Source organism: Leuciscus leuciscus, assembly GCF_965113295.1.
Source record: "Leuciscus leuciscus genome assembly, chromosome: 6".
NCBI lineage: Eukaryota > Metazoa > Chordata > Actinopteri > Cypriniformes > Leuciscidae > Leuciscus > Leuciscus leuciscus.
Genome location: NC_138730.1, coordinates 45,107,481 through 45,132,406, shown reverse-complemented (window position 1 = coordinate 45,132,406; position 24,926 = coordinate 45,107,481). Strand labels below are relative to the sequence as shown.

The 24,926-nt window shown below is 36.1% G+C and overlaps 1 protein-coding gene across 1 annotated transcript; it reads left to right on the top strand.

Moving 5' to 3' along the window:
* The first annotated feature begins 5,431 nt into the window (after nucleotides 1–5,431).
* On the top strand, nucleotides 5,432–24,558 carry cers4b (ceramide synthase 4b). Its single transcript, XM_082173130.1, has 11 exons — nucleotides 5,432–5,830; nucleotides 6,951–7,121; nucleotides 8,817–8,934; nucleotides 13,303–13,421; nucleotides 13,788–13,845; nucleotides 14,170–14,220; nucleotides 16,987–17,079; nucleotides 18,979–19,107; nucleotides 21,827–21,933; nucleotides 22,800–22,956; nucleotides 23,929–24,558. Exons 2-11 carry the CDS (start codon nucleotides 6,952–6,954, stop codon nucleotides 24,124–24,126), a joined length of 1,200 nt encoding a protein of 399 aa, XP_082029256.1. The 5' UTR covers nucleotides 5,432–5,830; nucleotide 6,951; the 3' UTR covers nucleotides 24,127–24,558.
* The last annotated feature ends 368 nt before the right edge of the window (nucleotides 24,559–24,926 follow it).

Here is a 24,926-nt window from a genome sequence, read left to right as displayed (position 1 = left end):
AACATGAACTAAGAATGAACAATACTTCTACAGCATTTATTAATCAAAGTTAAAATCAAAGGTTGTATTTGTTAACATTAGTTAATGCACTGTGAACTAACATGAACAAACAATGAACAGCTGTATTTTTATCAACTAACATTAATAAAGATTAATAAATATTGTAACAAATGTATTGCTCATTGTTAACTCGTGTTAGTTTATACATTGATAATGTTAATTGTAAAGTGTTACCAATTAACTTTTTAGGGCTCAAAAGAGGAATAAAGAAATAAGATCTCTCCCACAGAAACTAGTTGTAAGACTGCATGGATTTCAGAGAGACCCAGTAAACAGTTTCATAATCTCATTAGCAAAAGCTCCAGACACACAAAAGAGTTCTGCTTCACTTCACCCCGACAAAACACACCAGTCTGAAACACAACTTCATCCTGCAGGGACACGAAAGACATCTACACTGTACAGACATTTATACTGGAACATAGTGGTCTAGAAAAGACTTTAGCATGCTTTTAAAAAGATGCATTATACATAAATAATATGCATAACTTAATTGCATGTTATTTACGACTAAATGAAAATTCATTATAAATATATAGGCTAATGCAATTACCTAAACTTTTTGAGCCACTTGAGTAGATATTATCTTTATATATATCGTTTCATAATTATTGTAAATATGGTTAAGCTAAAATATTATTTTGTGTAATTTTTTTTGAAAATTGTATTTAAATATATTTGTATAATTACATATTTGACGAATTTGCAATTTAATACATTTAAAGTATAATAACGCTACAGTTAAAATTATAATCAAAATACACATAAAAACAAGTGCTTTTAAGCACAACAAATAATTTTTAAATCATAATTATTTAAAATGTACTTTTAACATTTAATATTATTAAAGTGCACTGTCTTTAAGAACAATTAAGAGGCCTTTTTATTTCCTTAATATATTATCTGTGTAACAGTCACCAGCTGGAGTGCCCTTGAGAGCCACCTTGAGATTACGATTGTGGATTACCCTTTCAATAAAAGTACATTTGGATCCTCAACCTTTGTGTCTCGGAGCAGTACGTGACAATCTGCAAGTAATTTTTAATATACTTTTAAGATATAAAGTACATTACAAGTGCAAAACTTTTTTTTTACGCATAAATTCTCATTCATACAGGGGAGAGTCTCTGATCTTTACTGTAAAAGTGATTTTTGTAAAAAAAAAAAATATACTGTTAAAGTGAACTCACAAACATGTATTACCTGGCCTAATTTTGTCTTTATTGTCTTAAGTTGTATATATTTACATTTATTCGTTTGACAGACATTATTGTCTGGCTGACGAAGCATTGGTTAAATTCGGAAAATCATATACTTTTACTATTTCTGCCATATTTGTATAGTATGGTGTGCAATTGTTCACCAGTATACCCAAGACAACATGTGTTTGAAAACGTCCCACATCTGGTACACATTTGGATTGGATTCCACACTTACCAGATCTCGGCTGGATCTGGGCCGACACTATGTTGCTGTATGGGAAAGGAATTGGAACATGTATTTAAAAAAAAATTTTTTTATAAACGGTCAGTTTAGTAAAAAGTCAGTGACATAAACAGACATGAACATTCTCTCAAATCAAAGCAGTGAAATGATTTTAAATTCACTCCTATATGCACGTATAAGCCTTGTATTGTTCAGTGCATGTGTCATGCATGGCATGTCAAACAACATCCTGCATCACAGAGAGTCACATGTGTAAGACTGGAAAAACTGGAAGAGAGGGCAACTCTCTAATTAAGCAACAAAGGAAATTAACATTTGAACTCACTCTTATGCACCATTCTCACCTCTGAACCATCCTAATCTACATCTCTTTCCCTCTTCCCCCATTCCTTCTCTCTCATGCTGAGATCACCAAAATTCACCCAAGAATCTATATGGTTTAATCATGTGAATTATTATCATACAGTATTACACATGTTTGGTATCATTTGAAATATCTCAGTGCGACTGGTACAAAAGTCTCATTACTAAAGAAGTAAACCAAAAGGTATAAGGTATTTAAGAGTTTAGAGATAACTCGCACACAGAGGAGGGTGTGTCTTTCAGGCCTGCTCTCAAAAGGTGTAATCTCAATGCAAATTCCCATTGTTAGCAAATGTTTGTGAAAGAAGTTTGCGTCTATATAAAGAAATGCAACAAGAAGGCGATTTGTAACTCAAACTAGCCTGTGATGCTGAGAATGGCCGAGACTCTCAGCATCATGTATTTTATAATGTCAGGTTCGCATCTTCTCTCTTTATTCCAGAGCATTTGATGTTGTGTATTTATTATCTTTGAACTGATTATGAAATTGGCATGATATATTTACCTGACATAATAAATTGTTACATTTGATTTTATTCCGACTGACTCTGAAATTGTTTTCCCAAGTAGATTAAACGGATTCGTATGTTCCCGCAAGTTTTGCGTCACATTAGTGATGACTAATATTTTGGCACTAATTTAAGTGTACTTGGTTTTGCAAAGACAAGAAGTGAATTTCCGTTTAGGGCGTGTCTGTCCTCTGTTTTAATTTAATGTTACTTTAGATAAGTGTACGTGGGAAACCACGGCATGGCCGATCCAAAGCTATTTTAAGACAAGTAAAGTTGGTTGACTTATCTGTAGTAATGGCCCGACCTCTACTGAAGTAAACGTTACTTTAATTTCAAGTGTATGCAATAACGGGGGCGATACCAAAGTATCTTTGATTGTGTAAGCATGAATGCGACCGATCTCAGGTATATATTGCAATAAACTCTGTTTAGTGACCCGAAGCTGGCGAGATTGTGATCGTGAGACCCGCGTTAAACAAGGCGTGAGGATCTCTGAGAGACATAGCTTCCTAATATGAACGGGTAAAATGTAAGTAAAGAGTTAAATAGAACAATCAAATGTATTGCTAAACTATTATATAACTGAATGACCAATAACCAATTGCCAATCTAACTTAAATTCGAGGTCGTAATAAAATGAAGTCAGATATAAAATGGAGTTATGGAATTAAATTTTCCACGCGGAAAGACAGTAGCCTAACACACAGAGACTTTCACCCGTTCTGGGGGAAAACCCCATTTGGACTGAAAAATGGGCTTACACATGTCAACAAAACCAACCCTGTCACTTGCCCTGCGTTAAATGCATGTCATCTACAATAAGAGGCATGCTGGGCATGTGTTCAGAGGTGAAAGAGTGATTGCATCGGGGACTGTCTGCATCTTATCACACTCTGGGATCTAATACTTTCTATGGCACGTTTCACCCACAGTGCATGATGTGAGCATACAGTACGAGCTTACTGTACATTACACAATGTAAAGGAATGGAATTTAACCCCAAAGACTGATGCATTCATTTATTAAGGGTGAATTTACCCAGAGGGGACTTCTGTTCGAGAAAAACTAGGACATGGATCTGGATAAGGGGGGGATTGATTGAGACTGAACATATACGGCAGTGGCAGTGATATCAGATGGTTGTAGGCCCCTAGAATTGTCACTTTTTTGTCCACTATCTAAGGCTCTGCCCAGCTAACAATGTTCCCATTAAGCTAAAACCCTTCCGCTCTTGAGTCTGGCAGGCCATAGAATCAAATGGTAAAAATGTATGAAATTTGGCACCTAGATAGAGGACAGTCTGAACATTATCCATATACATTTTGGAGTCCCTAACTCAATCCCTCTAGCGCCACCAGCTGTTCAAAGTTTCACTTCGATTTATGCTAACAACTTTTGAACCGTAAAGGCTAGAAACAAATACTGTAAGGGCTTCCTCTGTTTTCCTCTGATTCCTTGGCTCAAGACGATTCTTTGTCTTTGCGCCAATCCCCATTTTGAATTTTCCGAAAAAGTCCTAGACGTTTCAACAAAAACCATGCAAATCAAGTTGATTCGTCAAACTGTTCTTGAGTAACACGTGAACAAATTTGACGAAGAGCACATCAAAATGGATGTGAGTCTCCATATCGCTTTAGTGTATTCTGATCAAACTTGGTGTGTGTTATGACAACCATGACCTGAGGGTACCCTTACAGTTTCATCACAGCGCCACCTAGTGGTCAGGAGACATTAAATATTTTTGGCTTCTAACTTCTGAACAGCTTGACCAAAAATCTCATACAAAAAATCTCACAAAAATTGCCACCCAACACCAACCACACCAGATAAATTTAGTGTCAGTGCCACCTATTGCTCAAAAGTAATAAGCAATTATGTCACATTATTGTGACTACAAGCAGCTTAACTGTTCATATTTATGAATTATATGAAATAAAATAATGAAATATAGCCTATATATATATGTAAAACAAAAATTATGTTCTCGGAATGTTCAAAACGTTAAAAGCTTTTTTCTTGATTATGCGAATGGAATATTCCTTTTTTTTTGCATTCTGAATAGGAATTTTACTTTTGAATGTTCTGAAACAATTAGTAACATTTAAAAAATGTTAAATGAATGTCCAACTAAAACATTTTTCAAAAGTTCCATGAACGATTTACAAGTGTTTTTGTGCTAACGTTTTAAAGACCATATGCTAACTCTGAACAAACATACAATAAATATTAATGGAAGAACATTTGTTCATAGGCTAACTTTGAGAGAACATTGCCAGAACGTTAGCTGAAGCTGAAAACTTTGTATGGGTGTATTGGCCTACCAAGGTACTGTGTTATTACCATATTTATACCATGGTATTTACAAACTATTCCAAGGTACATGTCTATAACATGATAAAACCACAGTTTTTGATAATGTTTGTCATTTGTCTTGTTTACGCTTTCTGTTCTCAAATCAGCATGTGTTTTCTTGGCTGCAGTGACGTCTAATCGAATTATAACGATGGAAACAGAACATTAACACGTAAGATTGCTTCTTTTATTATGCAAACGTATAAGAATTCGGTCTAATACTGATACAGTTGATGGTACGCTTTGGTTTGAATCGGTTCTGCTTAATGAGTCGGTTGAAGTGAATCTCATCTGTCAGAGCTCGAAAAAGAATTTGATTTATTCCTGTTATAAAATACTTTTAACTGTTAATGAGCTTAATTGATGCTATTGTGTTAAAATATGGACAAGCTGTTAGACACACAGGTCATATTTGTGGTTGATGTAAAAACATACAGTCACAATCGTATTTTATCAACCACAATGAAAACGAATCAATGTTTTTACGACATTAGGACAAAATTATAATCACAATCGGGCGCTAAACAACATTTATTTGCGTTCTTACTCCCCTGCACGTGTGTATCATAATATGACATAAACGAATAATTGAATCAGCAGTCAAGCGAGCAGTTCAAAGGAACCGAGTCGCCTAAACGAGTCGCATTATCTTCTGGACCAATAGGCGACTCGACACACCCACACAGACTCCAGTCTCTCGTAAAGAGCAGACAGTCTCACTTTTATCACACATCACAAACCTCCGCGTTTATTCTGCACATTTATCTGAAGATATAGAATTCCGAAACAAACAAAAAAATTCGATTCGATTTTTATTGGATATTTATTTATAAATAATTTAGCTCAACGCTATCAAGGGCAGGTTAAGGAGAATGTGGTTTGATATTTTTTAGTGTCGTGGTTTTTTTTTTGCGAATGGACGTCGATTGTATTATGAGCTAGATTCTGGATGCAAATCTCCATGGGAATTAATTTGCGTAAAATCCGCTGATCTGAACTGCGCACATCATCACACACATCATCACACACACCCTAATACATCATCACAGCCATCACTCAGCAGGAACCCGGCGGAGACCTATAGAGGACATAAGCAGGTATTCAACATTTTCCTTCGGGATTTGTTGCTTTTGCAATGCCTGATGTTGTTGAATCAAAGCATGCTTTGCTGTGGGGACTGTTTATGTCTCGTAAAACAAGAAGCTCTCATTATTTAAAGCATGCGTTTTAAACAGATATCAGCAGTCATCTGTCGGTCAGGTGATGTGTCAGGCAGGTGTGCAGTGAGAAACACTGACTACACACGAGGAAGATGACTGACATTGCGTGTGACAGGCTTTATCTGATGGACATGAGGATTTTTCACATCAGATAATTGTCTAATGCAGGTTTTCAACAACAACAACAAAAATTGTTTACAAAATGTATTTTTAAGGCTGTCAGTGTGAATTTAAGATGTTAATTAAATAAATGTAACATGTAACATTCTAATCACTACATTGAATAATGAATTCTGCTTTCTACAGACATTAAGCCATTATTTGCAATTATTTTGTATTTAAAATTTCTCATGATTTCTCACCTTTTTTCTCAAATAAAATCTTTGTGAAAAAAAAAGAAAAAGATTTAAGTGTTAATCTCATGCACGCTGTCAACTTAATTAAAAGTAAGTACTTTTCAATTCAATTTTTTTATTTTATGTAACAACAATGTAAAAGCCAGTTATTTAATTCTTGAAACATTTAGTATAAATGCATTTTAACACATTACAAAATATACATTTATCACAAATGTATCGCATTTGGGTCCTGAAAACCCATGCAAAAAAAAAAAAAAATGAATTAAAAATATTAAAGATGTGTGTTGATTGTCTGATTGTAAACATATATACAATAATAAGTATAATCATTTAAGCATATTATAGTTCAAAAGACTAGAACCTGGTAATCCACCCCAATCTCTGTGGAATGATTTTTGAAAAATCAATGCTTATCCAGAAATCAGGAATGATTTCAAAGCTCATGGAAATTCATTGGTCAGAACTGAAGTGTTACATGAATATGGTAATCCTCTGAATGCCTCACACCATGGAATCAGCACAGTACTTTTTCCCATTAGTTGATAAGCTAATCTATCATATTTCTTTCTGCCTCCTCATGTGTGTGTGTGTGTGTGTGTGTGTGTGTGTGTGTGTGTGTGTTGTCCTCCCTCCTGAAGGATGGATCAGATCAGTCAGTGGCTCTGGAAGCAGGAGTACTGGCTTCCTCCGGGAATCGTCTGGGATGATCTGGATGAGATTGAGGGATCTCGGCGTCCTCTTCCCCGGGATCTGCTCCTGGCTCTGCCTCTAGCTGTGGGATTCATCATGCTGCGTTACGCTTTTGAGAGGTGATGATGACATTCAACAAGGTCTGACCTCCCGAATTCATTTCAGAATATAATTTAGAATATGAAAAGTACGTTGGAATCACTGTGTTTTTTGGATGTTCTTTGAGCAGGGATGTGATTTTGACGTATTTTTATACATTCCCGACTTGAAGGATGAAATAATTTTATTTTATGTTATTTTATAGTACAATATTACTATTGCAATAGTAATATAGATTTTAGTGATTAAAAAAAAAATCATAATAAAATACAAATATTATTTTGAATAATCATAATTATAAAATTACTTTTATTATTATGAAATACTAGTTAGTATTTTACAGTACAATATAACATTCTTTAATTTCTGTATTGATTTGTTTGATTTTTATAATTTAAATAAAAATTATATAATAAAATGATAATATTATTATGAAATACTCATTTTATATTTTACAGTACTGCAATAGTAATATATTTTTATTGATTGGTTTTATTTAATTTTTTTAATATTAATAAAATAAAAATATTAGTTTGAATAATAATAATATTATATACAAATATGATAATATTATTATGAAATACTCGTTCTATATTTTATAGTACTGCAATAGTAATACATTTTTATTGATTAGTTTATTTTTTTAATTAAATATTAATAAAATACAAATATTATTTTGAATAATAAAATTACTATTATAATTACGAAATACAAATTTTGTATTTTACAGTATAATATTACTATTGCAGTAGTAATATATTTCGTTATTGATTTTATTGTTATAATTTAAATAATAATAAAATATTTTTAATAATAATACAATTATTTATTCTAATTATTAGAACTATTATTATTATTGTTGTAGAGTCAGGAACAAGCCTTAGCAACCACATAGCAGCACCCTGGCAACCACCCATAACACCCTAACATCACGCTGGAGAATTTTACACGAGTAAACCAGAGTAAACACAATAACTATGAACTGATATTCTGGCAGAGACTAGTGTAAATGGTGACTCGTCTTTCTGTACTGAGAATGAACTGGTTTATTAGTTCCACCAGCCTCTCACACACACACACACACACACACACACACACACACACACACGTGTGCTTGAATATTTAGTGTGCACGCTTGAATCTGTTCTCCTGCTGTATCTCCGCATGCAATCAGTCTTTTTGTTTAGTTTAGCGAGTTTGTGGTGTAACTTTACACTCTGTCTGCCTGGAACAGGTGTGTGTGTGTGTGTGTGTGTGTGTGTGCCGGAGGGAGTAGCTGACAGGTAGTGTGTTATAGGAGGGAAGGGGGACGCTGAATCAACAAACAGCAGCAGGCAGACGCAGAGCGTGTGTGTGTGTGTGTGTGTGTGTGTGTGTGTCTCGGTTGCTGCAGCAGCTGATCGCTATAGCAACACAAAGAGTCTGATGCCGTGACCCTTCTGACCCTCGTTTGATCTCGGATCATCTTTCCACCGTCTAATTAAAGTCCAACCAATGCAAACACTTCCATATAGACAAAGAGTATTTGTACAGATAATATTACACATGAAACAACAATCGTTACAAGCTCCTCCTGAACTCCTGGACAATGAAAGAGCAACCCGTGAGCAATAAATATTCTTTTATTTTCTGTGAGGCTGTTGAGTTCAAATAAAGGCCTCTTTTGGTAAAGAACGGCACTGATGAAACATGACCTGTGTCCTTTACTTCCTCAGACGTGTGGCGTTTCCTCTCAGCAGAGTTTTAGGAGTGAGAGATCAAGTTCGTTTGAAAGTCACTCCGGCCCCACATTTAGAAGCTTTTTACACTAGAAACAGCAGACAGCCTACGCAGGTGAGTGCACACACACACACACACACACAGACACACTCACACTCAGACACACACGCTCTCACACACACACACTCACACACACACACACACACACACACTCAGACACACACACACACACACACACACACACACACACACACACACACACACACACACACACACACACACACACACACACACACACACACACACACACACACACTCAGACACACACACACACACACACACACACACACACACACACACACACACACACACACACACACACACACACACACACACACACACACTCAGACATACGCACACACACACACACACACACACACACACACACACACGCACACACACACGCACACACACTCACACACACACACACACACACACACACACACACACACACACACACACACACGCACACACAGACATACGCACGCACACACACACACACACACACACACACACACACACACACACACACACACACACACACACACACACACACACACACACACACACACACACACACACACACACTCACACACACACACACACACACTCGATCTCACACACACACACACACACACACACACACACACACACACACACACACACACACACACGAATGAATCTGCACACACATCAGAGATCATCCTCCAACAGTCGTTGTTTTGCATCTCACTTTCCTGGAAAATACCTTGCAAATGAGTGTGTAGACCTCTATGGTGTAGACGTGAAACCACATGCGGAAAGAGTGGAAGGTGTTTTTCACAGACACACAAATAATCCAGAACCGGTCTGTTGCTCATCTTAATCATCCCCTGATTAATCAAACATGATTCAAATAATGAGACGGTAAAAATACAGGCTGCGTAAAAACAGTGCTTCATGATGTCATGTTGTCTAATTAAACTGGTTATTCCAGTCAAAAATATGATTTAACAACTGCATTAACTGTTTGTTACACCAACAAAAGGTCAGTTTTTCAAAGCGAGGACTAAAATCTGCTTCATCTGAATTAAATCCAACTCATATTCATCTCTCTGTCAGTGCTATAGAGGCACAAAGGAAAATAAATACACACGTTTATTTCACCCTGTAAGAGGAAGCCGTCCAAACCGTGTGTTATAATGAACCTGATATTTATTTTGTACGTGGACTTATTATTATGGACCCACAAAAGGGACTCTGGGCGTTTCTCTTTGGAGTTCGTTTCCATATTTTCAGATCTAGCTGAGATAGAACTACTTTTCTGGGTGGATGAATTTCTGGTTCTAATTTACATCATTTATACGTGTGAGTTTGCTCTGTGTAAACAGGCTTTATGGATAGTTACGGGTTTACCGACTGTCTATCGTGGGTATTTTTGCATATGGATGACTATAATGTGCTTTGGAATTTTACAAATGTATGTTTGGATAAATATGCAGAATGTTTTTGTAAAGTAAGGAATAATTGACCCAAGGTCATAATGAAGTCACGACGCAAAGCATTATTCTCTTATATTTCATCAGGAATGGAGTCAGTTATTCCGCTAATTACTACGGTCACCACACCTCAGAAGACGATGTTCAGACGATGCATTTAAAGAAATTTTTCAGGTTTTTTTTATTTAAAATGCAGGACTAATTTCTTACACATCTCATCCCACGCTTCCGTTGTTAACGTTGTTTTAGAGCTTGTAATGGAGACTTGATCCACTGATAGCAGACCAATGAAGTTATTAGAGAGAGAGAGAGAGAGAGAGAGATTAAGATTAAGGGCCCTATCTTGCACCCAGCGCAATTGACTTTGTACACCGACGCATGTATCATTCCTATTTTGCACCCGACGCACAGCGGACTTTTCCCTCCACAGACGCACGTCGGTAAATTAGGGAATGAACTTGCGCTCCGGGGGCGGTTCAGCGAAAAGAGGAGGCGTGTTCCGGCGCAAACGTTCCCTGGTGCTATTTTGCAGTTTCAGAAAACAATTCCGCCACTGACCAGGAGAAACCTAGTCTAAAGTCAGTGGCGCGTTATTCAGATGCTATTTTAAGGGCGCATGCTTGGCCATAATGTAGCGTGTGCACAACACACATACACTTTGATTCTCTCATCTACACAGACGCAGCAGTTTTCATTTTTGCAAATCATACATTATTACAAGGAAAAATATTACCACACGAGGCAAATCATTGTTGTGTCCATGAAGATGTGAAAAAATAGGCATAAATCTAGCTTACACATTTACCCAAATTATCATACGCCTGTTTAACCGAAGCTAATTTGGGTGTGTTTCTCCATCCCCAATGTCACTTTTCTGTGTTTTACGGCCCTGACGAGAACGTCGGTCTCCTCGGCTGTGAACTGCTCAGTGAACCGCTGTGAACCGCTTAAAGGGAATGTGAGATGGCGTCTGGCAAATCCGCCGTTATAATAGCAATCCGCCATGGAACAAGCGCGCCTGCTCTTAAAGGGAATGTGAGATGACGCTCTGATTGGTTTATTTCACGTTACGCCCAAACCACACCTATGAGTAATGAAGCTACTTCAGACCAACACATTTTAGGTTTGCATCGGGCGCAAGAGTCATTTATCCCGCCGGTATAATAGCAACAGCGCCGAGATCCGCCCACAAAGTTACTCGCGTTTGGCGTTTGCTACTTTGCTACTGGCGTTTGCTACACTGAGTGTGTGTGTCTCTCAACAGTGTTCATCAGCAGCGTCTCTAAAGGCCCTTTCACACCGGACGCATAACGAAAAAGCAAAACGAAAAAGCGAATAGTTCGCGTGCGAATAGTTCGCGTCAAAACCATTCACATCAGCCGCGACGCGAATTTGCGACGTCTGTGACGTTCAGAGCTTCAACATTCCAAATTTTCACGCCGACAGCTGAGAAGACATGGACACTTCATCATCATCATCCAGTGAAGACAAGCTTTTCATTTTCTTTAAAAGACAGAAAAGAAGGTTTTGGGTGCAGCCAATCTTAAAGAACAGAGAGTCTGAAGGGGAGTATGCTAATGTCCACTCTTAGTTTCCTTTTCCTCTCTCCTTTTTCCCACACAGGTGTCCCTGAGGTTTTTCCACAGTTTTTTTGCGTTTTCAACTAAACACAGTGCGTTTTGTAATGTCAATACACATTACATGTAACACACGAAGTAACAAGTTAAAATCATTCGACTAGAAACTGTAGATATCACACAAAGAATGCATAGTAATACTAAAAGCAGCCCTAAATAGTCTCACTACATTTGGTTACATGTTCAAAGTAAACACGGTCTCTATCTCTATCTTTGACGATAATAGTGTTAGCTTTCTATCCCAAATGTAGTTTAGCCTGCTACCCTACACAGCACAGGACTATACAACAACTAAAACTATCACACAACACACACTCACAGTCGAGATAACCGAGTTGGTTTGCAATGCTACGCCACACATTGTCTTTCAAATCGTTGTCCTTGTAGTATGTGATTGGCTGAAGCCTTTTCTGTCACCGCAAAAGTAAAAAAAAATCGACATCGAAGAGAAAAAATTTGCGTTCGGTGTGGAAGCACTCATTACACAAACAGCTGATCAAAAAATAAAACCATCACGCAAATTATTCGTGCGTCAAAATCGCGTCCAGTATGAAAGGACCTTTATAGTGAAACTGTAAGTTTATCTGCTTCAAGAACAGCGCCGTTATTCCCTCACTAGTGAGAAATGTCATGTAGCTTTAAGTTCCTAAACTAGTTTACTGATAAACTCATCAGACGGTGCTGACAACTCGTTTCTGTGCGAGTGTATGTGTGTGTGTGTGTGTGTGTGTGTTTGAGTGGAAGAGAGAGAGAGTATGTGCTGTCCGTACATAATAAAACGTAATTTTGTGGTGAAAAACATGAAAATAATTTGTCGTTTTTATCCTAATGTTTACTATATTTATCTGCTTGGTCAGTGTCGTGGGTTTTGCTTCTTTTGCTGTTGTTGTCGGCTGTAAAACCTCTGAAATAACTGAAATCATTTGGCGTAGTGATATGGAACTGTAATGCGGTCAAAACCTGCCTGGAACTACTTTAGCCATGTGTTTCCTTAAAAACAAGTAGTATAATACCATATATATTTGTCCTGTAGAATTCTATATTGTCTGCATAATTGGAGGCGTGGCCTTTGTTATTATAACAGCTATAATAACTATTATTAATGTATTGTTTTTAAATTGGCTGATACCTTTGCGTGTGTTGTAAGCATGAGGAACGGCGATTGACTGAAATGTAGCTGGAAAGATGCAAGTTTGAGTAGTGTATGTATAGGATTATTTAATTTTTTTTACAATTTTTGAGCTTATTGAGTTAACTTGCACTATTTTGGCTCATAATTCCTCATGTTATTGCATTAATCCGTCTAGAATGAAATCACCAGTCTGGTTAACCAGTGCAACCTGACTCGTAGACAAGTCGAGACCTGGTTCAGGAACCGCAGAAACCAGGACCGACCCAGCAACACTAAGAAGTTTTGTGAGGCCAGGTAAGTTTTCTTCAGGTATGTACTTTTAATAATTATCAAAATCATAGTTTCACTTTTTATTTTGGCTTTAGAAAACCACGTACTGCAGCTTTTAAAAATCCAACGACCTAAACTCTGATTTGAGGATTTCAAAATGAAACATATCCAGAACTTTTTTAACTAAATAATAACAATCTAAAAAGCTAGAGAAGATGAGAAATGTTTGAGTTCATATGCTTAGATCTGTAGCTTTTGATTGCAGACTTTAGTAGCTTGAAGATTCTAAAAGTAAACATCAAAAGAACTACAATCTCAATAGCTAATTATCCAGAATATCTTAATGCCGTTTTATGTGCCATAGTAACTTCAAATCTTTTGTTTCCCCAGCTGGAGATTTGTGTTCTACCTGATTGCTTTCGCCGCGGGATTTGCATCTTTAATTAACGTGAGTCGTCATTTGAAGCTTCATTCCCACGTGAACCCAAGTGTGTCTTGGGGTTGGTGTCTTTTGAGTCACTGCCTAATTATGATCCCCTAGTTAGAGTCCTAACAAATAGATTTTAACGCTGCTTCAGATCGACCTGCATTAAATCAACAAGAGCAAGCTTCAGCTTTGTTATTTTTGAACACACACGGTTCTAATGTTTTTCTGAAACACAACACTGGCTCTCGGGACTCAGTATGGTTTTCACTGTATGACTGGCTCTTTTATTGTCAGCCGGTTAAAGGAATTAGTTCTGTTGTCTGAAAGTGTTCCTCTTCCTCATAGACGCCCTGGTTCTGGGAGCAGAAGGAGTGCTGGAGAGGATATCCTCAACAGGTGAGCTCACCTGTCTGAAATACACGTCACAACAAACACGCCAGTGCAGATGTACATGCCTATATGTGTGACCCTGGACCACAAAACCAGTCATACGGGTCAATTTGGTGAAATTGAGATTTATATATCATCTGAAAGCTGAATACATAAGCTTTCCATTGATGTATGGATAGGACATCCGTTAGGATAGGACAATATTTGGCCGAGATACAACTATTTTAAAATCTGGAATCTGTGGGTGTAAAAAAAAATCTGAACATTGAGAAAATCACCTTTAAAGGGGTGGTTGATTATGATGTCACTTTTCTAGCTTTAGTTAGTGTGTATTGTTGCTGTTTGAGCATAAACAACATCTGCAAAGTTACAACGCTCAAAGTTCAAAGCAAAGGGGAATACTCTGCGTTCGGGCCAATTACCAAGATCAGAGCCCTCTCCCCGGACAGCACGCCAAATGTGTTTACCAATTTAATCTATCCGACTTATTTGTAAGTGTGAACTCGTGAACTAACCATTCAGAAATGTTGTCTACATGTTGTCACTTCTTCTCGAGTCTCTCCATCTTTCTGACTCCGGTTTGAACATAAAAGGCTAAAAGTTTTTGAAATTTCCAGTGCATGTGTGTGTGAGGTAAAAGGCCCTGGTCATCTCTAGGCTTGACTACTGCAATGCTCTTCTGGCTGGACTTCCAGCATGTGCAACCAAACCCCTACTGATGATCCAGAATGCTGCAGCTCGTCTTGTCTTCAACGAGCCCAAGAGGGCCCACGTCACTCCTCTGTTCATCTCTCTGCACTGGCTACCTCTCGCTGCTCGCATCAAGTTCGAGGCACTGACGCTTGCTTATAGATCTATCACAGGCTCAGCTCCCTCCTACTTTCACTCACTCCTACGAGTCTACATCCCTACCAGACACCTACGATCGGTCAATGAGCGACGTCTCGTGGTTCCATCACAGAAAGCCACAAAATCACTTTCCAGAACATTCTCATTCACAGTTCCATGCTGGTGGAACGCTCTCCCCACCCTCATCCAGAATGCAGAATCCCTGACAACATTCAAAAGACAGCTGAAGACCAATCTCTTCCGTGAGCACTTAACCTTATAAAAAAATAAAATAAAAAATAAAATAAAAAACTTTCCCTTTGAAACATCACTTATCAGGCTTATGCTACTCTGAATAATACCTGAACTTCGTATTTTGAGCACTTCTTGCGTTGTTGTTGCTTTTGCCTCTTTATGATGACTCGCTGAATTTTTGTCCTAATTTGTAAGTCGCTTTGGATAAAGGCGTCTGCTAAATGACTAAATGTAAATGTAAATGTAAAAGAACACGAGCTCTTGAAGCTCCGCCCCCTGTGCCGTGAGCAGCAGCTCATTTGCATTTAAAGGGACAGACACAAAAACAGTGCGTTTTTGCTCACCCTCAAAAAGTGACAATTTTAAACATGCTATATAAAATATCTGTGGGGTATTTTGAGCTAAAACTTCACACACACACTCTGGGGACATCAGAGACTTATTTTACATCTTGTGAAAACCGCATTAATCCACCCCTTTAAAGTTGTCCAAATGAAGTCCTCGATTGTGCTGCATTCACTCACAAAAATAAATCTGATATATTTACGGTAGGAAATTTACAAAATATCTTCATGGAACATGATCTTTACTTAATATCCTAATGATTTTTGGCATAAAAGAAAAATCTATAATTTTGACCCATGCAACGTATTGTTGGCTATTGCCACAAATATACCCGTGCGACTTATGACACATATGTAACAGCAAAGCATTCAAGATGTTTAGAGACTACGCCTGCATCCGAAATCTCATACTTCCCTACTATATAGTAGGCGAAAAACAGTATGTGAAAAAGGAAGTATGTCACAGTACTCATAAAAGAGTAGGGGAAAAGTCCCTACAACTTTCAGTGAGATCCTGAAGTGTGCATATGATGGACACTTTACTATCCCATGAGGCCACAGGAGAGGATTTGTGAATGACAGTGAAGTGACGCAACTGACGCTGGTAGATCACATGATCATGACAACATGGAGAATGTAGTGCGTCTGTATTACACTCATACTACACACATTCATACTATATAGAACATACTTTTTTAGTGGCCGTGAACTAATTATGTATGTTCTAGTTCCATTCAAAAGCAAGATTTTTTTATAATAAAAAAAAAGAAATGAATAATTTTATTCATGCATTAAGGATGCATTCAATTGATCAAAAGTGACAGTAAAGACATTTATAATGTTACAAAAGACTAATAAAAGATAAACTATGGTAATTTATACTCCAAAAATAAATTAAAACACCAAACACTACCTTTCAATGTTTTTTTTGAAAGGAATTAATATTCAGTAAGGATGCATTCAATTGTTTTAAGTGACAGTAAAGCCATTTATAATGTTACAAAAGATTCTATTTCAAATAAATGCTGTTCTTTTGAACTTTCTATTCATAAAGGAATCCTGAAAATTAAAATGCATCACGGTTTCCACAAAAATATGAAGCAACACAACTTAATTTTATTAGAATATTAGAAAGATTTCTGAAGGATCATGTGACATTGAAGACTGGAGTAATGATACTGAAAATTCAGCTTTGATCACAGGAATAAATTACATTTGAACATAAATTCACATTCAGCTATTTTAAATTGCTTTAATATTTTTGAGAAGTGAGGTTCTCCTAACCTTCTATACTGTTTAGAGGTGATGTAATGTCATTGTTCTGTGTGTGTTTGTGTTTCTCTAGCCGGTTCAGGACGTTCACTACTGGTATTACATGCTTGAACTGGGCTTCTACTGGTCTCTGCTGCTCTGTGTGTCTGTGGACGTCAAAAGAAAAGTAAGCTCTCACACAACAGTGTCCCACAGGTTTGCTTTCTGAATGTTTTATGAGGATTGGATGTTACAAGGTCAGACTTTCTCTTTTTGAAGCCAATGTCCTTTTTAAAGATGCTCAATTATTTACTTTGCTAGCTTCTCACCTGTCAGTTATCAATATAAAGTTAAATATACGCTGTATTAACAATAATAATCAATCAGTTTAATATTTTAGGCAACATTATATCATAATTTTTAATTTCTATGATGTTACTTATGGCTATTGCAGTTCATATCAATATCAACCTGAACGTCCAGAGGAACGTTGACTTTAATACACTTTTATCCAGAGTGACTTGCAAAAGAAAACAGAAAGAGCCTACAATATTTGGGTCCCACTTTATCCCCCTGGACTGGTATTGACTACAAGTCCCCCTGTAGTCAATACTTTTATCCCTTAAAACTCATCTTTGATCACCAAAATTACATATTTACGTTTTTTCATTGAAAAAAATGTCTTCATGCCTTAAAATATCTTGAATGTAACTCGACACCCTTTCCTCATTTAGTATGCGCGGTTCTATGAATATGCAAATGAGCCCCGCCTCCGCTCACTCACTCAGCTCAGAGATCCACTGGTTGACGATCACACGTTGATCTGATTGGTTACAAGGTAGTTTGTGACGTCAGAAACATCAGCGATTTCAAAGCGTGTTTTTGAGACTGTCTTTGGTTCACTGCAGTTTTAAGGAGGAAATACTCGACTTATGAACTTACACATGGATTGTCTTAAAGCGTATTAAAAACACCACATAGACACATAAACAACATTAAAAGCTGGATTTACACCACAAGGGGGTCTTTAACTTCTTTTTAACATTTACATAATTTGATAAAATGCAGTTATTGTGCACATGCATGCTTTTACATTTACACTTATCTTGTTTAAAAAATACCTGTAATTTCTGTAATTCAATCTATAGTTACATGTTTACCCGTCCCCGTACCACTAAACCTGTTCCTAACCTTACCTCAATAGCAGCACAAGTGTTTTGCAATAGAACATGAACACAATAAGTGCATTGTTCTTAGTTTTTGATGTCAGTACATAGTAGTTAAGAAGACATAATATAAAGTGTGACCAGTTTTCGTAATATGCAATGCCAGGTTTATTAGACAACTGGATCAGGAAGCAAAGTAGAGAAGAGGAGAAATGCTGAGAAGAAATAAGTATAACATATTATTGCTCAAAAGAGAGTTTTGAGTTCATTTAAATATCAACTTTGTCTCAGATGTTTCTCCTAAAATTCCTTAAGAGAAATAAATGAGTCATAGAGCAAGTAGAGCGATAAAATTAATGTGGAGATCATTTGATGAGAAATATTTGAGTTCAAATTGAGACCTCTGACTGTTGATTGCAAATCTCGAGCAAATCTTAATATCAAGGAAAATGAGAGCCTTTAAATTTAGATGCTGGTTTCGACCACAATAGCAGGCAAAAGTTTCGACACTTGATTTTAAAAACCTTCGGTTACACTTTATTTTAAGGTGTCATTGTTACAGTGTAATTATATATTTAAGTACTGAGTAATATTAAGCAACTACATGTACATAGGGTTAGAGTAGGGTTAGGATTTGGTTGAGGGTTAATTGCATGTAATTATGCATAATTTACTGTTATTACTATGGTACATGTAACATGTGTAACAAGGACACTGTAAAGTTGGAGAAATCATAGAGTTTCTAAGTGTGATGTGTGTGTCAGGTATTTCACACACTCACACTAACACTAACATGCAATCTATTGTCCAGATGGATTTGTCCTTTTGGTTGTTTCAGGTTACATTTCTTGTCAGATATCACCGTGATATCAATCATTCTTTTGTCTTTTTGTGTTAATCTGGATCGTGTTCTGTTTTAGGATTTCAAGGAACAGATCATCCACCACTTTGCCACTATATTCTTGCTGGGTTTCTCATATTGCTCCAACTACATCCGGGTCGGCACGCTGGTGATGCTCGTCCACGACTCCTCAGATTTCCTCCTGGAGGTACGAGCTCAACTGCAGAGTCACGTGTTTATGGAGAATATGTTTATGCAGAAACAATGAGTCTAACACTGCAGCAAAATCCCCCAAACACACTGCTGTCCGATGATTTCACTTTTACTTCATGTTAAACCCTTTGGTACTGTTTGTGTGTCGGTCAAAAATGAACCATTTTTTAAATTATTATTCTTTCAATTAAATGATTGTACTATATTTTAGTTTGATGATTTTTTTTATTTAATATTTTGTATTTTGAGGGGATTTTACGGTACTAAATTATATTTATGCTGTAGTTATAATCTATTTATTCACTTTTTGAGCATAGACCTGAAAATGTCATAAATCTTGAAAGTTTTGGATCACAGACCTGAAGTTTGGTCTCTTTTTAAAGACGACGCATGGAAGATTATTGCTGAAGTTGAAAAATGTTAAAAAGTGAAATAGATTTTTTTTTATAAAATGTTATATTTATTGTTATAGCTGTAGCTCAAACAGTAGAGCGTTGACGCTTGCAACACCAAGGTCATGGGTTCGATTCACAGGGAAAGCAAGAGCTGATAAGAATGTAAATGTGAACCTTGAAATGCAATGCAAGTCGCTTTGGATAAAAGCGTCTGCCAAATGCATAAATGTAAAAAAAAATAATGTTATGAAAAAAATCAACAAAAATACCATTTAAATTTTTATATGAAATATTTATTATTTTCCAAAACATGTTTTACTCTGTGAGAAAATCAAAGCCATAAATCTAAAAAAGTTGTGTTCCAAATTTGAGCCTGATATCTAAAAAAAATCGTTTTCAGTAATATTTAGTTTGGCCGCAGTACCAAACGCTTCCACTAGAGGAAATTCATCTCCCATTCATTTCCGTTCCGCTCATTTTAGACCGCGAACAATACAAGTGTGACTATGTTTCTCAGGACCATTTAACCTTTTTGAATCACATCCATAATTTTGTTTTGTTTTCACACAGCAAGTGCCGAAACCTTTACCAAGTTTCATACCATTCAGATCAAGTCAAAATAAAATAATAAAATAACGTAAAATTGAACAGCATCAGATGGTCACACCATTTGCAATGACCTTTATGCTTTGTTTTGGTTTTATGAAATGTTATGGTAATTTAGAGTTTATGTGGCTTCAGTACACTGTAAATTCAAGTTCACTTTACTCAAAAAAAATTGGAAATTTGCATTATTTTTGGCAAAGCAAACTTAAAGTGAAAAATGTCAGCTGTAAGTAAAGAAAGCAAGTAAATTAAGAAACAAATATCACTTTAGTTGAAATGTCAATTCTAGTTAAAGGAGCCGTATGTAAGATTGTGGCCAAAACTGGTACTGCAATCACTTTCAAATTACTGTAGAGCGGTGTATCCCCTCCCCCTCCCCCCTGACTCGAGGTTGCCAGATAGGCTGCAGGATCCAGCAGGAACGTAGGCTGATACGAGGAGCTTCCAATGGCAAGTGACGAGTCCTACACAGTACGTTTTATTTCGGACTTTGTCACGACGTATTTCGGATTCATAACGAGGTCTTTTAGGTTTCGTAACGTTAGACATTTTTTATCCGACACGTTTGTAGCTGCAGCTGTGGTAACTAGAGCAGAGCTGGCAACCCGGATGCCGAAACACTACTGACTTCGTGATTGGTAGATAGGTGGAGGGTGGAGCTTCAGGCCAAAACACAACATGACATCATCAACATCAGTTGAGGGCTGCAACTTCACTTTTAAATGACAATATCCTGGCCGGACTACTGTTGTCAGTGATATTAAGAAATCATGTTAATTTCAAATACTTATGTCTAGTGACATATCAGGGCCATTTTATGATTAATTGAAATACATTTCTTACATACGGTTCCTTTAATATACTGAATGTTTATTAATGTTACGTAATATTTAATAGTAAAATTACTTTATTAATTCTATTTTGTTCTGCAAACATCCTAAATTCTATTATTCTCAACATGGGTTTAATCTTCCATTATGGAGACTATGTAAAATCATAGTAAATAATAGTAAAGTGAACGTTTTTTCAGTAGCTTAACTAGTATGTCAGGCGCTTTCCAGCTAACGAAAATATGTTCCAAGAACGTTTTGCTAATGTTTTCCATTAAAACATATTTTCTGAATGTTCTCTATATGTTTTTTTTTAAACGTTTTAAAAAATGTTTAAAAACATTCTTGGTTTTATGAACATTCTATTTTATCATTCTTTAACCATTAATGGAATGTTACTTCCCGAACATTCTGAAACAAGTAGTAGTAACATTTACAAAATGTCCAACTAAAATGTTTCAGAAAAAAATTATTCCATAACTAATGTTTATGTGATAATGATTTGAGAACTAGGTAGGCGATGTTTTTCATAAACACTGTTTGTTATACTGGTTGAAACTCTCTTCACATTCTGAATCAAAAACATCAATCAATCATTAATAGATGTGGTCTATATATGAAAAAATTACATATATCTTCAAGGAAGACTCAGGACCAAAAAATATTCGTCCAATCATTGCACTCGTTCTGAAATCGCACATGCTATACCTTTAATACAAGAGAACTTTGAACAAACTTTCCATTGATGTTACTGGAAAACCTTTATTTTGTAATAATAGCTTGAATATCACATTAATAAAACACTCTCTTCTTGAACAGTATGAGACTAACATTTTGAGTAATTTAGTGTCGCTTATCTTAAATCTCTCTGCTTTATCCACAGTCTGCCAAGATGTTCAACTATGCCGGTTGGAAGAAAACGTGCGATTCATTGTTTGTAATTTTTGCTGCTGTATTCTTGATTACACGCCTGATCGTGTTTCCCAGCAAGTAAGAACCTTGGCATCTGACTTTTTAAAGGGGTGGTATAATGCCCCTTTCACAAGATGTTAAATAAGTCTCTGATGTCCCCAGAGTGTGTGTGTGAAGTTTTAGCTCAAAATACCCCACAGATATTGTTATATAGCATGTTAAAGTTGTATAATTTTGAGGGTGAGCAAAAACGCACCGTTTTTGTGTGTGTCCCTTTAAATGCAAATGAGCTGCTGCTCCCGGCACAGGGGGCGGAGCTTCAAGAGCTCGTGTCCTTTTACCTCACACAGACACGCACTGAACATTTCAAAAACTTTTAGCCTTTTATGTTCAAACCGGAGTCAGAAAGATGGAGAGACTCGAGAAGAAGTGACAACATGTAGACAACATTTCTGAATGGTTAGTTGATGAATTTATGTAGTTTATGTGTAGTTATCTTCTAGTCATTGATTAGCATATTATGTCTTGATAATCTATAAATCGTGTTCAGGGGGCGGGGTTTATGTAAATTCTAGGGTTGGTGATGTCACTAACCCGGGAGGAATGTGGTGTAGTCTCTACCAGCCGTTTGTTGTAGTCCTTAAAAAGCGTTTTCTTTAAAAGTAAATCTCTCCCTTTGCTTTGAACTTTGAGCGTTGTAACTTTGCAGATGTTGTTTATGCTCAAACAGCAACATTACACACTAACTACAATTAGAAAAGTCTAATCATATTCAACCACCCCTTTAAAGCATGAAGAATAAGATAACATCGTCTTAATTTTTCCATTTTAAACACTTCACTATTAACTTCACATGTGAGGCATTATGTTGTTTTTCTCAGCGTTTAAGTAGTGTGTGTGTGTGTGTGTGTGTGTGTGTGTGTGTGTGTGTGTGTCTCCTGTAGGATCATCTACACCACTCTTCTATTGTCTATGGAGGTGTTTGAGCCGTTTATGGGATATTATTTCTTCAATGCGCTTCTGCTGGTGCTGCAGGCGCTGCACGTTTACTGGGCTTATCTCATCCTGAGAATGATCTACAAGTTCCTCTTCTTAGGGAAAGTAAGTCCGTCCATCCATCATATCTACATCCCATGAAAACTATTTAATAGTCACACTTAAAAATGTCTGAATTGAACTGCATAACACTTTACAATAAGGTCCTTAATGCATTAACTTACATTATTTAACAATGAGGGATATATTTTATACAGTTTTTATTAATCTTTGTTAACTTTATTTAATAAAAGGACTGTTCATTGTTTGTCATGTTAGATCAGGTCCATCAAATAATATTAACAGTTACAACTTTTGATTTCAATAATAGAAAATGGTCAAATTAACATTAAGAAATGCTTCAGGAATATTTTTCATTGTTAACTAATGTAGTTTCTGGAAATGTTTAAGTTTATTACAAAACATAGGTAACAATATATATAACAATATAGTTATATAAATAAGTTTTAGTAATTTTATTTTGTGCTTTTGTCATTTTTTCTATTATTTTTTTACATTTCTATTTAACTATAATTTATTTTTATTTCAGTTTTTGTTTTCAGTCCTTTTAGTACTTCAACTTCAACTTATTCAGTTCAATTAGTACAACATTTCTTAATATTCATAATAAAAAATGTAAGTTAAAAGTTTTTATAACGATACATAGGAAACAATATATATATAACTCTTTTATATATATATATATATATATATATATACATCAGTGCTATTCTAGTATTATTTATGTTATTTATTATTATGAATTATTATTAATATCATGAATAACCTTATGAATAAACTTTTATTTTCAATTTACATTTTAATTTTAGTTTAAGTTCTAGTAATTTTATTTTGTGCTTTTGTCAAAAAAATTTTTTTTTACATTTCTATTTAACTTGATCATTTCATTAACAGATTTCAAAAGCATTGCACATAGTTATAAATAGTCATATACTGTCAATATATGAGTGAATTCAAACGACATCAGAGAAGAAATCAAGCGTCCTCTAACCGATCTGACTTTGACCTCTTCAACAGCTGGACAAGGATGAACGCAGCGATGTGGAAAGCGAACCAGAAGAGAATGAAGAAGAGGAAGAGAAAGATCAGTCCTCCTGGAGGAAGAGGAATGTCGTTCGGGACTCCAGGCTGGCAATGCTCAGCTCCAGTTGTGTGCTGAATAACCTGACCAATCAGAAAGCAGATGCAAACAGAAGACTGCCGAAAGCCAGATAGCAACGATAACACGCTTTACTCGTCTGTCCATACTGGGTTTATTAGAGACACAGAACAACACAAACCACTGTAATCTCAATTACACAAATAACCAAGTCAAGGATGAAGTATTTATGTGTGAGGGCTAGATTACTGAATGTATTTATGTTTTTAAGTGTAACTTACACTTTTAGTATTGCTACTAAAAGAGAAGAACACCTGCTGATAAATGCACTTATTTCACTACAGATCAGCAAACCCGTATCACTCTCTGATAAAGAGCCTGAAAAGTACTTTTAACTGAACATACACTATTTATTGTGCATTTGCATGATGAAAACACTCTGAACGCCGTGAGAGGTCGAGATGAAACGGATTTGTTTTGTAAATAATAGAGCTGTAGGATATCACTGATATGTTTCCATGTAGAATATAAAGAAATATATAGTGAAATATCTCGCTTTGTCTGTGTATATATTTACTAATACATACATACATACAAATATGATGAATAAAAGCATATAAATTAGTGCTGTCAAATCGATTAATCGCATCTAACATAATTTTTTTTTAATGTAATATATAGATACACACACACACACACACACACACACTCACACACACACACACACACACACACACACACACACACATATATATATATACACTACTGTTCAAAAGTTTGGTTTCAGTAAGATTTTTTAATGTTTTTAAAAGTAGTATCTTCTGCTCACCAAGGCTGCATTTATTTGATAAAAAACAATTAAAAAAACAGTAATATTGTGAAATATTATGACAATTTAAAATGACTGTTTTCTATT

Bases quoted from the DNA above. Each gene is read 5' to 3' on its own strand.
- cers4b (XM_082173130.1), top strand. From the start codon at position 6,952: ATGGATCAGATCAGTCAGTGGCTCTGGAAGCAGGAGTACTGGCTTCCT. The intron at 8,935-13,302 runs GTGAGTGCACAC...TAATCCGTCTAG, and splicing joins ACAGCAGACAGCCTACGCAG to AATGAAATCACCAGTCTGGT. The intron at 17,080-18,978 runs GTAAGCTCTCAC...GTTCTGTTTTAG, and splicing joins CTGTGGACGTCAAAAGAAAA to GATTTCAAGGAACAGATCAT.